Source organism: Silurus aristotelis (genome assembly GCF_946808225.1).
Source record: "Silurus aristotelis genome assembly, chromosome: 13".
Taxonomy (NCBI): Eukaryota; Metazoa; Chordata; class Actinopteri; order Siluriformes; family Siluridae; genus Silurus; species Silurus aristotelis.
The window spans coordinates 23,333,934-23,349,948 of record NC_139586.1 but is presented as its reverse complement, the minus strand read 5'-3'; the positions used below and the strand labels follow the sequence as shown (position 1 = coordinate 23,349,948).

The following is a 16,015-nucleotide window of genomic DNA, read 5'->3' as shown; positions in this document are numbered from 1 at the left end:
AACGGCATGAGCGCCGGCGTAGGCTCGGGCCTCGGGGGCCTCGGAGTCAACCTTGGGGTCAACCAGAGGATGGACGCGTACGCGCATATGAACGGCTGCTGGAGCAACGGGGGCTACGGCATGATGCAGGAGCAGCTGGGCTACGCAGCGGCGGCGAGTCCCATGCAGCAGCAGCAGCAGCAGCACCACGTACACCGCTATGACATGAGCGCGCTGCAGCCGTACGGCTCCATGACGAGCGCGCAGACCTACATGAACGGCTCGCCCACGTATAGCATGTCGTCCTACCCGCAGCTCAGCTCAATGGGCTCGGCGGTGAAGTCCGAGGCCAGCTCGAGTCCACCCGCCGTCACGTCCGCGTCGCACGTTAGAGCCGCCGCCGCGCCCGCAAGCGCACACGCACCGCCACCGCCCTCGTGCCAAACCGGGGACCTGCGGGACATGATCAGCATGTATCTGCCCGGGGCGGAAGTGGCCGAGCAGACGGGCCAAAGCAGACTGCACCTGTCGCAACACTACCAGAGCGCACCTGTGCACGCGACCACGATTAACGGCACCATCCCGTTATCGCACATGTAAATTCACTTCTTTTTTGTTTTTTTGTTTTTCCTTTTTTTCTATCACACTGGACTCCTCTAGACTGGACTATATTAATTTTATTATTATTTTTTTGTACAGAATGTTTTTTCTTGGTGAGGGAAACTTTTAAAGGACTAAAGGAAAAAAGAACACAAGCCTTTCTTTCTTTCTTTCTTTCTTTCTTTTTTTCTTTCTTTCTTTCTTTCTTTCTTTCTTTCTTTCTTTCTTTCTTTCTTTCTTTCTTTCTTTCTTTCTATTTAAATAAGAAACGGTAGGAACACCAACAAGGGTTGTTTTTTTGTTTTTTGTTTTGTTTTTTTATTAAAAATCTATGAATTTCTTTGGAAATGGAAACTGTGTGCGTGGGATCGGGGAAAAAGGTATAGTAATCAATCAAATGTTTTATTATTGCAATCAACTTTTGTACAGTATTTATCAAAGAAACATAACAATCAGTTGTAATGTTTGTATAAAACTACACTAAAGAAGTTTTTTTATTAAGAAAGATAATGACAGAATTGACACTTATCATACTCTAAAAACTGTGCAAAAAAAAAACCCCCAAGAAGACCAGACAAAGTGGAAGTAAAGAGCAGGTCAGATTATTTCATCCTGAGGGTTAAATATTACTAAACCAATTTAATTTAGTTTCAGATGACGAGCGCGTTAATTTATACCTTTTTTTGTTGCATCTCCAACCCTGCATCTGTTCAAGCTCTCGAGTTTGTGTTCTTTATTTTCTCATGGTTTTGTAAAAAAAGTTCTGTATATTTTACTGTGAGTTTTTATTTTTCAAAAAAAAAAATCCGTAGTTGTATTTTAAAGAATTGTGGCCTGTAGGCAAAATGCCAAACACGCGACATGTACATATCTGAACTAATAGCGACATAACAGTTACAACTTCAGATGAGGTTTTTTTTTTTCAATATGCAGTTTGAAATGAATAAATTTTTGAAATTTGGATATTTGAAATTGTTTCTGGTTTTGATTTGATTTCTTCTTCAATTCGTCACGTTTGCTTTTCTCCTCTGCTGTCCAATATAAACTTACATTTATTATTAATCGCTTTAAAAAGGCCATTAACACCAGACTCCTTTACCCCCAAACATGTGCAGTGCTGTGTTTCTTTACTAATGTTGATTTTGTGCAGACTCTTGATTGCAGCAATACAGTAAGTAACTTCTTCTTCTTCTTCTTCTTCTTTCTCCAAAATCCCTCTTTCAGCTCGTGTGTTGGTGCGCGCGGGTTTGGGAACTGGACAAGTTGGGATTGAAAACTAACTTGATCTTTCTTTTTCTCTTACACTATATTTTGTGTTGTTTTGTGTTGTGTTTAAGGGCTGTAAGAGTCGATGCAGCGCTTTAAAGTTTTGTCGAAGAATAGCAAATGTTGAAGACGCGAGAGACCCCAGGTAGACGCTCATTTCTTTATATTTGTCTAAAATCAATAATCATTTCTTTTATTGCTTTCAATCGGATTAAACACATTCCTGATCAGTATTATTAATCCGATCCTTTTTGCACGTGCAGAACGTCGACCCGTGGTGGTGGTGATGATGATAATAAAAATGCGTATAGATATTATTATTGGTGTCGCATCTTTTGAAAAAAAGACACTGTTCTAAGTAAATTAGGAATAATAATAATAATAATAATAATAATAATAATAATAATAATAATAATAATAGTAATAATAATAATAATAATAATAATAATAATAATAATATTAACAACAATGTGGACTCACATGAAACAACTTATGTGGAGCAGCTTAGTTCCTTTTTTTTAAATATTGAAGTTTTGGCGTATAGGTGCGTTATAAAGTTATTATTCATTTCAGTGCGTTAAAAAAACGTTGCGTGTTTATTCACTTAGTTTCAGTTTTTTTTAAGTGCTTGTGCTGCCAAAAAAACCCAATTGAGCTAAATTGCTATTAATTAAAACCTTATGAAATTCAAATGAAAACAAAAAGTGTACAAAGATTTTTCTTGTGTTTTTGTCGATTTTTGTTTTAAAGTAGATGAAAGCTTACTAAGTGTGCCGTTTACAAATAAAAAAATAAACAGATAAAATATTATACAAATATAAAACTATTTTTTAGAAATATATACAATTATAACCATAAGCTTATAAGCTTTTGCTGCTTATTTTTGTAGTTAACGCCAATAAGCCAATAATCTGATGATAATAATAATAATAATAATAATAATAATAATATAATAATCTTAGAAATAGAAATAGTAATAGTAGTCAAAATAAATGCTTCCAGCTTCTAAAAAACAATTCTTTAGCTTTTATTATTATAATTATTATTGTTATCATCATTATCATTATTATTATTAATGATACTATTATTATTAATAATAATGATGGTAATATTAATATAATAACATTGAGTATTGTTATGATTATTAATATTATTAAATGGTGTGAGAAAAAGTGTCAGTAGTGATCTGAGAGGATTTTACTTTACACTCTCAGGGGAGAAAAAGAACACACACACACACACACACACACACACACACACACACACACACACACACACACACACACACACACAGGGAGCGTTAAATGAATATTTGACGAGTCTTCTTTCTTCATGCTCGCTGATGTTAAAGCTGACAATTCATTATTTATCCAAACCCCAACAAATCCTCCAGCAAAAATGAAAAGGATGTTGAGGCTTCTCGAAGTCGGTATTTACTGCAGCTGCTCGTATTGACTTTTACACAACATTTAAACGTAAAAGCTTTAATCATTTGCTGTGAACCTTCTCAGTATTTAGATTTTCCTTCGTTCTTGTTAGACATCTGTGATATTACTCATTCTAACAGTAAACCCTGTTGGATTTTGAAGCCCATGTAAACCTGTGTGTGATCTGCAGGATCTCTACACTGTGATAAAATCTTTCAGTTTGATATAAAAACGATGCTGAGTGTTTATTCTCTAATCACTCCTATATGCAAGAATATAGATTGCATTATAATTTGGTGTGTGTGTGTGTGTGTGTGTGTGTGTAGGTCATGCTGGCTGGAGTCTGGATAAGACCCGGATGTAGAAACTGCGCAGCAGCTGATTTACCTGCAACAGGTGGTGAGCGCGCGTTTTTTTTCTTTTCTTTTCTTTCCTTCTTTCTTTTTTTTTTTTTTTTTTACTACAATAGCTCATCATCGCTTTTATCTCAGCGCCATGTTATACCTGCATAAAGAAAAGGGGGGAAAGTCGGAGGGGTGTGTGTGTGTGTGGTGAGGTTTAAAAGGCTTCGCGAATTGCCCTGAAATGTTGCGCTTTTTTTTTTTTTTTTACTGAATTGATCGAAAAGTCGGACAAATGTTAGAGGGCGGGGCTTAGCGCCGTATAGCGTTTAACATGATTTCTTTCCATTTTTTTTCTTTTTGTTTTTCTTCCCACGTGAACCGTTTTAGATGCTGTGAACAGGTTTTTGATTTTGTCCATTTTCCTATAAAGGAAAACGTATTTATTTCGTTTATTTAGCTTGCGGGGAAAAATATTTTAATGGCATAGAAATGATATTTATATGCAATCAATTATTATTTTTTTTTGTTGAATTTCCTCCCTGAATGTAGAGATTTTCCAACATCATTCAAATACATGTTATTTCATATTTATGTCCTCTTTATTATGCTAGTTTTATTTATTTATTTAACTCGGCTAAAATTAGGACATATAATAATAATAATAATAATAATAATAATAATAATAATAATAATAATAATAATGTATTATTATTGTTATTGTTATTGTGTTTATTATTATTACTATTTTAAACATCACTTTAGCTCCAGTTTTTGAAAACAAACAAATAAATAAATAAATAAAATGAGCAATTTAAGAATCCAGACTAATGATTTTTCTCTACCTTATGCCCCTCCTCTTTCATTTTTTTGTGCCCCCTTTGATGTGGTGGGAGGGGCAGTTAGTGGGGTTAAGGTTAGTGATTATTGCGGTTGACATAGTTGTTAGTGGGGCGAGGGACAGAAAGTGGGGTGAGGGGGTAGCTAGTTGGGTGGAGGGGGTGGCTAGATTTGGGGTCTTGTTCCAGGTAGTAAGGGTAATTGGTGCGGATCTCCAAAATTTTGTTTAAATATATTTGTGTGTGTGTGTGTGTGTGTGTGTGTGTGTGTGTGTGTGTGTGTGTGTGTGTGTGTGTGTATGTGTGTGTGCATGTTCTAATCACAACAGTTGCTAAATATATAATCTGAATCATAGATTCGAATTTCTCACATAAAAAAAGAATACATGCTGCTTGATTATTATTAATATTAATATTAATTCGATATTAAATTAAATATTTTCAAGAGATTCATAAAGACGTTAGTAATTAGAGATGAGTGCAAATTGTTTCTTTTTTGATATATTTATTTACTTACCCACCCTTCTGTCTTCACCCCTAATGCATTTTTCCTGATTGTGATTGGAATAAATTTAGGTAGCTCATTTTATTTTTGGTAATTATTTGCTTCATTTTTTTTTTAAACTTGTATTTATTTATCAGTTTGTCTCATCTGTACTCATTGCCTCATGTCGCCATCCCAACAAATTACAACTCAAACCTTTTATACCTTTTATTTACTCATTCATGTCATATAAATGGCATTATGACAGTCCAGCGTATAATATACAGCCACCCACTAAAACACACACACACACACACACACACACACACACACACACACACACGCACGCACACAACTCCTCTGCCTCTTCTTTTTAGTTTCCTCGATCAAAGTGTAAATCTGTGTCTCCTTATTATTGAATCAGGTCAAAATGCTTTCCTTTCTTTTTACACTAACAATTCGGATCAGATCTCAGAGTTATCAGGAGTTTTCCAGTAAAATGAGCAGCAAAATAATTTTTATATGTATTTCTTTATATAAAAATCTTTATATGAATTTTTCAATCTCTGGCATTGCTTACTTCCTGTAAATAACACATATTGTTGATTCATTTGAACAAAATCAATGAGTCTTAGCTCTGGTATAGAAATGAAACATAATTCTATATTTTGATGTTTGGAAAAGTAAAACACGATTTTATTAACCCAAAATAATAGTGTGGAGGAATAAATTGACTGTTGTCTTGTGATATTGTGAATAAACTTCAATTTTAGTGTCGTGTCGGATATAAAAAAAATGCTAGACTGATCAATTGTTTTTTAACATTTCAGAGCATTTCTTTTGACATTACTTTCTGTGTGTGTGTGCGTAAAGTTTTGTTCTCTCATATGCATTCTGCACATGGTGCGTGCTTTGGAGAGATTCTTGCTCTAAATTGCTTCATGCTCACTATTATAGGAGGAACAAGTGTTTTCCTGCATTTCCACACACACACACACACACACACACACACACACACACACACACACACACACACACACACACACACACACACACTCTGCTGTGGGAACAATAACTCGCTTTGATGCAGCAGTTCAGTCAGTGAGGGGTGTTTCACACAGAGATGCACATCGTGCTTTTAATGGAGCCGAGGGGGGAGATAAACTGAGCTGTGTGTGTGTGTGTGTGTGTGTGTGTGTGTGTGTGTGTGTGTGTGTGTGTGTGTGTGTGTGTGTGTGTGTGTTGGGGGGTTGGGGCAAAGCTTAAAGTGAAGTCTTTGTCCCTCCAAAAAAGTTGATACTGAAGGTTATGTAGAATGAAAATGACAATCTTGAAATCTTTGCCAAAATCTTTGGATTTATATAATAATGTAATATAAAAATCTAATAATACAGTGTATTAATCTAACATGCATTGATGCAGTGTGTGTAGCTGTTTTTAAAAACTTTTAAATCCTTATAGTATATTTGAATATGTCTAATATTTAGTTTAGAATATTTTATAATGGATAGTTGGAGAACTGAACCCTTTATTAAATGTGTTTGACTGGAACTTCTTTACCATAAAATAATCCATTTGGTCAGATGATTTTACAGGATTTATGGCTCAAGTCCAAAATAATAACAGAATCACTAAAACAGAAAATAATTAAGGAAATTGTGATCACTGAAAAGTTATTTATTGAATGAGTTATCAATCAGTATTGCACATGAGTCTTTAATAAGTACAATGGAAATATGGAATACTGTTTTGAGGAAAAAAATATGTCACTGAATTCTGTTTAGTTTAGAGTAAGAAACAAATGTCAAGTCTTTTATTGGATCCTGAGAAAAAAATATATATATATTTTTTTTTTCCGCATAATAATGTGGACTGATGTGAAAACTGACCACAGTGAAGTTTTTGGAATAGATGTTGATGCTGAAGGTTGTGAGCATTTGGGACAAATAACTTTATATGATATCAATATAATAATCTTGCTTATTATTGTGATGATAAAGCAAGTGTTTATAGTTCATGATGTACATTATAAAAAAATAAATATTGAATTTATTATAACTGAAATCATAATTTACACATTAAACAAATAAAAAAATATATTGTGTAAATATAATATTCTTCAAAAATACCCATAATGATTCATATCAATTATGTACAAATTAATTATTAATTTTAATAAGTTATATTTAAAACAAAATATATTACACTTTATCATCGCTTTTCTTTTCAATGTATCTTTTTATTGATTTTGTGTAAAATTCAACTTCCGGGACACTTTGTACTTATGGAAACACGTTTTCAGGATGGGAAGTTAGAACGTCATGCCTACAGTATAATGCATAATTTATTCAAAATATGAAACTTTTAAAACTTCTTTAGCACGCCGATGAACTTTTTATCAATTGGTTTTACCACAGAACATTGTTTGGACGTTTAGCTTTTATAATAAATGACGTTAAATTAATAGAGAATGTATATTTTGCAGTTTTGGGGTTCAGTGCTCAGCTTTAAACCCTGTAACAATAATTCTCCCTCAAGGATTTAGCAGTGAAAATGATGAGAAATTCGTGGTAAATTTATGAGATATTTATGGAAATTGTTCTCTCTCTCTCTCTCTCTCTCTCTCTCTCTCTCTCTCTCTCTCTCTCTCTCGCTCTTTCTTTCTTTCTCTCTCTCTCCATCCTTCTTTCTTTCCCAAATCCTTCTTGGTTCTCCTCCTGACTCTGGCCTTCACTTCTCCACTCCATGTTGATTAATGACTTTAATATGTTAATTAACATGTATGTTGATTAATGGCCTTATAAGCGCCTGGGTTGCGCCACTTTAAATGATAATAGTAATCCACAATTAACACTATTAGCCCATCATTTATTAACTGGAAGTCTGTGGGGTCTTTTGACGAGGTTCAGCTCTGTCAGAGAAGAGTTCAGATTCCTTCAGAGAGCGCACATTGTTATAAAAGACTGTTATTGATGGCATTTCTCATTTTTTTTTTTTTATATTGATACTGCTTTTTTGTCTTGCTGAGTTTGCAAAACAGTTCGGCACAGGAGACCTCATTATATATTTATTTATGCCGCAAAGACATTTGTAAACATTCACACTAACATTTCATTCTGTTGTGTTTTATTTATATATATATATATATATATATATATATATATATATATATATATATATATATATATATATATATATATATATATATATATATATATATATATATATATATATATATAGAGAGAGAGAGAGAGAGAGAGAGAGAGAGAGCGCTTTAAATGTACTTTATTATTTGGACTTTAACCAATAGCCTGTTACTTTGTCTTGATGTAAATGGATCAACATAAAAAAGGAGAAAAGGAAGAGGAGAATCCAATTGCGTTGAGCTTCTCAAAGTTTACCAGTTTCCCTTTTTTTTCTCCTGATCAGCAAGCTAGTGATGGTAGACATCCATTATATCTAAAGTAGAATGAGTAAAGGATTTGTTTTCCAGACCTAACTGTATGTGAGTGTGTTTAGTAAAGTTGTCGTCTGAATAGGTTAAATAATTTCAGTATCATCTCACGGCTGATTATTTATAGAATCTCAGTCATTTATTTAAAGGCACAAATAAAGGTCAGAAAAAGTGCAAGAACTCGATGGGATCCTTGTACAGGATCATCACAGGTCAGACAGGATATTCACTATATTAACTACAATGTAGTAATATTCAATTGCTCATTTCATAAAAGGCCTAATAAATGTCAGTTTTTCAGATCAATGCACTCACACAGTCCATAACAAATTATGTTGGAACAAATTAGGATGGGAGGAAACATCTAGAAATAGGCCCATAATAAACCACAGCTTCTTGTTTAAAACTCATGCCATTTAAAAAGTGCTTAAGGAAAGAATGTTCTAGAAAATTGGACCATTATGATGTATATCGTGATCGATCAACAATAGAGTTCTTGAACACTGTCTAACAGATCCTTGATAATGTAAAATTTCTAACTCTGATCTTTACACTGATAACCAATTTTGTTCATCCATAGTGAAAAGGTTAGCTAGTTAAGGATGAATGTACTATAAATAATGTTTTGTTTTGGGTATTTTGACAGATTTACATAGAAATGTGATTTGTTATGCTAAAAACATTTAGAAACAGTGTGTTTAAACACACTTATCCAGCAACTAGCAAAACCTGCAAGGCTAATCAAGCCTCAAAAGACAACAATAATATGCTAAGTAGTTAGCATTACTCAAACGTATGCACACGTTAGATCTACTTGCGCTGCAATAAAAAATATTACCTTAGCAACGGGAAACTTGAAACTATCTCGAATATTGGCAAATCTAGATAATAATCCCTCTTACGAGAATTATAAAAACTTAAATATAACAATATACTGACTTTTTACAGCCTTTTGCTAACCTTAAAATGTTCATCCTCTGTCAGCATTTGAATCAGTTTGAATAGTTTTGGAAGATAAATTGATCAAATTAGGATGCGCTAGCATTGGAACATATTTTATAATCAAAATGAACAACAAATCTCTAAAAATGTTTTATTCAATTATCACTTTTTTTTCCAAGATATTTTCACAATCCAAAAAGCTGTTTGAAATGTTGTGTGTATTTCAGCATGTCCAAAAACAGAAAGCAAGAACTTAGTAACCCCTAGGAAACTGAACTTTCTTCGAACGTTTGTCTCGAAACATCGATCTTTTGTTTTTTTGCTAATTCCGTCATCTAATCGTTTAAAGGAACTCTGCTGAGTGTTAGCTGTGTAAGCATGAGCCGAGCTTGCTAGAGCATTAGCATACGTAGCAGCCCTGCGGCCTTCTGAGGTCACTGCATTTTATTGTAAATAAGAGTTCACACGCTGATCGAGTGACCGAGTGGAAACAAGCAAAGCATTTTAATCAGCTGGCCATCTCCCTATCGCCGGAGATCAGAGCTCCGTCATTGTGTCCCCGCAGCCAAAAGGACATCTCCGTCTGACGAAAAGCGAATCCACTCTCAGGATGAGATTTCACTGTCTCACCCATTAGCATCTCCGAGCACAAGGAGTGGCATTAAGGCCAGTTTGTCCCTGTGAGTGGAGGCCAGCACGGGTTGCTGATTTTTCCCGCTCAGACACACCTGAGCAGTCGTCGAATCAGGTGCGTTAACGCTGGACTGCCATGAAACGTAATGAACTCTGGACGTATGGGAACGCTGTAGAGAAATGCAGGAATAATCTGTTTAGCCTCTGAATGTGGATTTAGAGGAAAACACAACAAGTTTGATTAATTTATTATTTAAAAAACGTGTCCTTTCATATTTACGTTTAATGATTTGAAGAGTTAAAGAAAAAAGTTAGTGTTCTCACTTACATCATAGCAGCTATTCACGGTTCAACAGATTACTTTCTCTCTCTCGAAGCATAAAAAGCTCCTTTTCACTTTTGGTACTATGAAACCACCAATTCTAAACTCCTCGCTTCTTTCTAAACTTTAGTTACAGATGTGCCTCTGATTGGTACAAAGCACTGATACTGGAGACTCCTTCCATAAAACTTAATAGGAATAATGAATGTAGTATGCATAATATTGCAGAACAGGTTTACTATGTGGACTCAATAGAAACATATAAGGAACAATACAATAAATTACAAAACTGCATTTAATACAAACATTGTTTAAATGGAATTATGGTCATGTGTAGGACTACAAAAAAATGTCTACTTCCTTGTCTTTAGAAATGTAATTAGATGTAGTTGGCTGTGCATTTCCTTGTCTTTAAAAATAAAGTATATTTATTAAATTAATACATTAATACATAAATTAATTGAATGTTATCACTTTGAAAATTCTAACCCAGCTAGTCAAGCTGACTTCTCAGTCCTGAAGATCTCAGAAAACTTGTGCACTGACACTGGAGACTCCTTGGAAAAAAAGTTAAATAAACACATTTCTTCTGACACAAAATGTCCCCATATTAACAATGATCTTCCCTGTGAAGGAGCTGTTACTATAAAAATTATTAGCATGTATCCTAGCATTAGAAAGAGCACATTCATATAAACCTGTGATGTGCCCCTGCACCTTCTGACCAATCAGAATCCAGCAGTAACTGTTTGTAAAAAATGTTTAAAGAACTTGTATGTCAGCTATGCTCATGTCTCTGGAAGTTGAAGTGATCTAATGTTACAAAGGACATGTAAGTTAAAAAAAGAAACATGACAGTTAATCAATGAGCTCTCTCTCTCTCTCTCTCTCTCTCTCTCTCTCTCTCTCTCTCTCTCTCTGTTTCAAATGTCAAACCTTTTAAACCTCATATATAATTCAGTCTTTCGGGATTTCTTCTGAATGTCCCAGAGAATACGTTGTAGTAGAAAGTTGTACTCTTTCAATTTGAAGAAATACCGGCCAGTTACACTATATAGCCAGAAGTATTGGGACACCTGACCTTTCCAGCCACATGGATCTTCTCCAAACTGTTAACACAGAACTGGAGACACACAATTGTATATTATGTCTTTGGATGCATTAGTATTACATTTTTCATTCATTTGAACTAGGAGTCCCAAACCTGTTCATGACAATGCTTCTGTGGACAAAGCGAGCTCCATGAAGATATGCTTTACATGGTTTGAAGTGGAAGATCTTGAATGGCCTGCTACAGAGCTTTGACCTCCATATTGAAGCTCTCTGGGATGAAATGGAAGGCTTACTGCACCTCAGGCCTCTTCACATGAGTACACTTTAAAATCTAGTGGAACATCTTGCCAGAAGAGTGGAAGTTATTATAACAGCAAATGGAGACGCACCTATGTCCATACAGTGTAAATACACACAGTAATTCTGTAAAACAAGGAATCGGTTAAAAAAATGTCACATGACATTCCACTAATTAACGGTGTATAATTAATATTGGTTTGTAATTTATTGCACTGCTCTTTCATAAACCACATGTTCAGCCTGTTATGCAATGTTATGTATCTACCTCCATTATTCCTACTTTATTATAAGATGTATGGACGGAGTCTCCAGTTTCAGTTTTTTCCTCCATCATCTTTGGGAGAGTGGAGTTTGTGCTCTTTGTGTTTTTTTTCTGGAATAAGAAGTTTTAAAAAAGAAACTTCAGGAGAATGTGTGGCTTTAGAGCTGTTAGAACATATGTATAAACAGAAACTAATTAATTACTTGGACATTCCACAGCATGAAACATAACTCTAAATGGATAAAAAAAAAATCATTATATAAATTATTTAATAAATATAATTAAGATAATGGTTGCCACGTTGCTGTGGTATGAAATAAAATTATATTTACGGTATGTTGAAATAAACATGAATAAAATAAATAAATAATTACTATAAGCAAATAAGTAGCTGTTTTGCTTGATTGTGGTTAGTGCTAAACTATAAATATAATATTTTCCTATTTTTGTTAATTGCTCTAACTGGACAAATTTATGATTTATGATTCTTTCACAGTAGGAAGAGAAATATTGTGTTTTATTTATTTTTGAATCAGGATATTATGAAGAGATTTGCTTGTTCATGCATTTATATGACTAAATTTAAATAACTATCAAATGGTAGCATGTAAGTAATATAGTTTAAGCATTATTATAATTTCAAAATTTCCTCTGCTTTACACAATCACATTTGCATGAATACAACTGAAAATCAGATTATACATGTTTTCTTTTTTTCCCTCTTTCTTTAAACCTATGAAGTTAATTCTTCTTCCCTGTTGTTCATTTGTGGTAAAACTGAGTCACCACATTTGCATCATTGCCCATAGTGAGCTGTCGTACCCTTTTTTGAGGGTAAGAAGGATCAGCTCGAAGCGCCCCGTCACCCTGGAAACTGCCAGAACAATTCAGTGTAAAGTTTGAAGAGGTCAGCAAGTGCCAGCTTCTGCTCGGCCCGGGACGTTCATTGAGGGGGGGGGTGAGGGATGGTGTAGGGACTGTTTGGTAGGGTGGATTTGGAGGGAGGTTCGAGAATGACGGGGGTGGACGTGTCCTGTACTGAGTGAAACTTTTCCAGTCAGTTTGTAGCCCCGGCTCTCCAGGTGGCCTGTGAAATCGATTTTAACCCCATGACCCTGTCAAGCGAAGGCCGAGCTCACAACCTGGGCGACGGTTTAGCCGTCCATGACAGATTTACAGATTTGCAGGACAGAGAGAGAGAGAGAAAGAGAGAGAGAGAAAGATAAGCACCCAGGATGAAGCTGAACAGCTCTTTAGCTATGGGGTGTGTTTTAGAAGTGGTCATTAAAAGCTTATTAAAGTTTGGTATGGCCAGGAGGAGAAGTGCAGCTGAAGAATTAAGAAGCTCAAGAGAAATGAAAAGAAAAAAAAAAAAGAAGATTGCTAGGGCTCAGAGATGGATGGTTTCCAGCAAGTTTAAGTATATATATATATATATATATATATATATATATATATATATATATATATATATATATATATATATATATATATATATATATATATATATATATAAATAAAAACGCTGTAACTTTATCTTTATGATCTACAAAATGTATAGAAGACGTCGAAAAGATGTAAGAAAAGTTCACACATAATCGAACACAACTTTTTTCAGCTATGTGGTTTTTTCCACATCACAGGTTCATGAAAATATGGTTTAAATAGATTAGTGTGGAAAATCTTGAGTGACCTGCTATAGAGCTCTCAACCCTATTGAACACCTTTGGGATGAACTGGAACTGCACCCCAGGCCTCCTCACGTCAAATACATCAGTACCTGACTTTACTAACACCCTTGTGACTGAGTACAAATCTCCACAAAATCTAGCAGAACATCTTGCCAGAGGTTATTATAATAGCAAATGGGACTGAAATGTGGAATGGGATGTTTAGAAAGCAAATACTAATCTTATAGTCAAGTGTCCACATACTTTTGCTCATAAAGTCTATGCTTTTTTATTTTATTTTCTTAATTATAGAAACCAATCTCAGGTTCCTACATGCTGACAAGCTTTTATTTTTTACTTTGCAGGTTCTTCAGATAAAGTGTTCCTGCATCCTGGCAAAGTTGTTGGTAACAAGATTCAGTTCTCAAACGGTTGATCAAGTGGATCTTTCCCTTTTTGGCACATGGACACCTGTAAATCAAATATCAAGTCATATGAATGAGCTTGTTGCTTCATCTGTGTTTATCTAATATGTTAAATTCTATATTATATTATATAGTTTGATGTAATTCTGGTTATTGGTATTAAATGGGGTGGGGGGTATTAAAAGGGGGCGTGATTTATTAATACAAACTCTACATAAACACATATGCGTACATAACCTGCGCTCACTAGCAAGTTCATACTTCTCTGAGGGCAGGGTATTAGCTTTGTGTGTGGGTGTGTTTACCTTAAGCTTAGCTCACCTATAGGCCAATAACACACACCTCACAATGGCACCACGCTGACTCCAGGGTGAAGGTGAAAGTGAATGAGCCGCTGAGTAAATATGACTTTAAAGCTGCACAAACTTGCAGCTCCTTCTTAGGTACAATGAGAATAATAAATAATAATTCTTTTTTTTTTTTTTATCCTATTCCAAATGACTCATTTACCACATCACTGGCATTGGTCTAAGATTTTGTTGCCCTCATAAATATCACTTAATTAATACTTATATTATTATTATTATTATTATTATTATTATTATTATTATTATTATTATTACTATTTATGCATCGTGTGAGTTCTAATACACAGTGATAGATTTATTTCTTATTAATGAACCACAGCAATTGTTAACAATTCCATTCTATTTATTTACTTGTATATTGATTTATACACTATGTAGACAAAAGTATTGGGACACCTGACCTTTCTGTGAAAGGTATTCTTAAAGGCTATAAAAACAGAATTAAAAAATATTGGGAGGCCTGACTTTTCTAGCCATATGTGGTTCTTCCCCAAATTCTTACCACAAATCTTTTCCAGCATGACCGTACCACTGTGCACAAAGCCAGCTTTTTAAAGATATGTTTCACATTGACTAGAGTGGAAGATGTTAGGTGCCCTGCTATAGAGCTCTGACCTTAGCCCTATTAAACACATTTGTAATGAATTGGAATGATGACTGCGCCCTAGGCCTCCTCACCTCACCTACATCAGTACCTGCCTTTACTAATCTCCACAAGTACACTCCAAAATCTAGTGCAACACCTTCCCAGAAGAGTGGAGGTTATTATAGTACAGCTAATGTAGAATGGGATGTTCAAAGGCACATAAGAATCTTATGGACAGGTGTCCACAAAACTTTGTTCATATAGTGCAGTTGTATTGAATGTAATGAATGTATGTGACCCAAGTTCCTGTTTTCTCTCTCACATTATAGCAGCTATAAACAGTCATTTCGTCACTAGCCTCTTTTTTGATCCTGTCTAGAAGTTGAATAACAGCTACTACACTAATACAAAAACAGCTAAAAAAAAAATGACAGTAAGTAACAGCTTTACTCCTGAGTGCTGACAAAGTGCTGACATTGGAGACTCCTTCCTTTCCTAGAAAACATTACCATATTGGCGATTCCTTTAATCCTTTTGTGTGGAGGATCTGCATTACAAATAGCTCTGAACATGCTGTTAGAAAACAGTTGCATTTGTAATTAGATTTGCTATGAGATTCTAAATGATAGAAAGTCAGAAGAAACACATTTTAACCAAACAGAATCGAGAAATCATAAAATATTTCTGATATTAGTGGTAATGAAGAACATAACGCACATTAAGGCATTTGTGTGTGTGTGTGTGTGTATAAACATATATATATATATATATATATATATATATATATATATATATATATATATATATATATATATATATATACACACACACACATTACTGTGACATTTGCAACTTTTATTTACTGCATTAGGAGAATTAGGGTTGTTTCAAAGCTGCAGCAGTGTCTCCAGCTCGTCATCCAGATTGATGTGGGTACGGACTGGCCTGTTTAGTGCATGTGTATGCCTGTGTGATGATTAATGAGGTATTTTTTGGCAAGTTGGCAAAGCTGGCCAGTGCCACTGCAGTTTTGTTTGAAAAGTGCTGGTGCTGGAGAAAGAGGG

General features: G+C 34.6%; 1 protein-coding gene across 12 annotated transcripts in view; it reads left to right on the top strand.

The window, feature by feature from the left end:
- Nucleotides 1–16,015, top strand: part of sox2 (SRY-box transcription factor 2) — a 167,456-nt gene that overhangs the window by 124,203 nt on the left and 27,238 nt on the right. For 8 of the 12 annotated variants that reach the window (XR_014536419.1, XR_014536420.1, XR_014536421.1 and 5 more), the window contains 3 exons: nt 1,917–1,990; nt 3,599–3,671; nt 13,938–14,475. Coding sequence is in view for 4 of the 12 variants with exons in the window: in XM_083559380.1 (XP_083415506.1) it covers nt 1–575; nt 1,917–1,944 (603 nt within the window). In the remaining 8 variants the exon portion in view is untranslated. Of the gene's footprint in view, nt 576–1,916; nt 1,993–3,592; nt 3,672–13,937; nt 14,476–16,015 lie in introns of those variants that run through there. The other 4 variants (XM_083559380.1, XM_083559379.1, XM_083559378.1 and 1 more) reach the window with 4 other exon arrangements.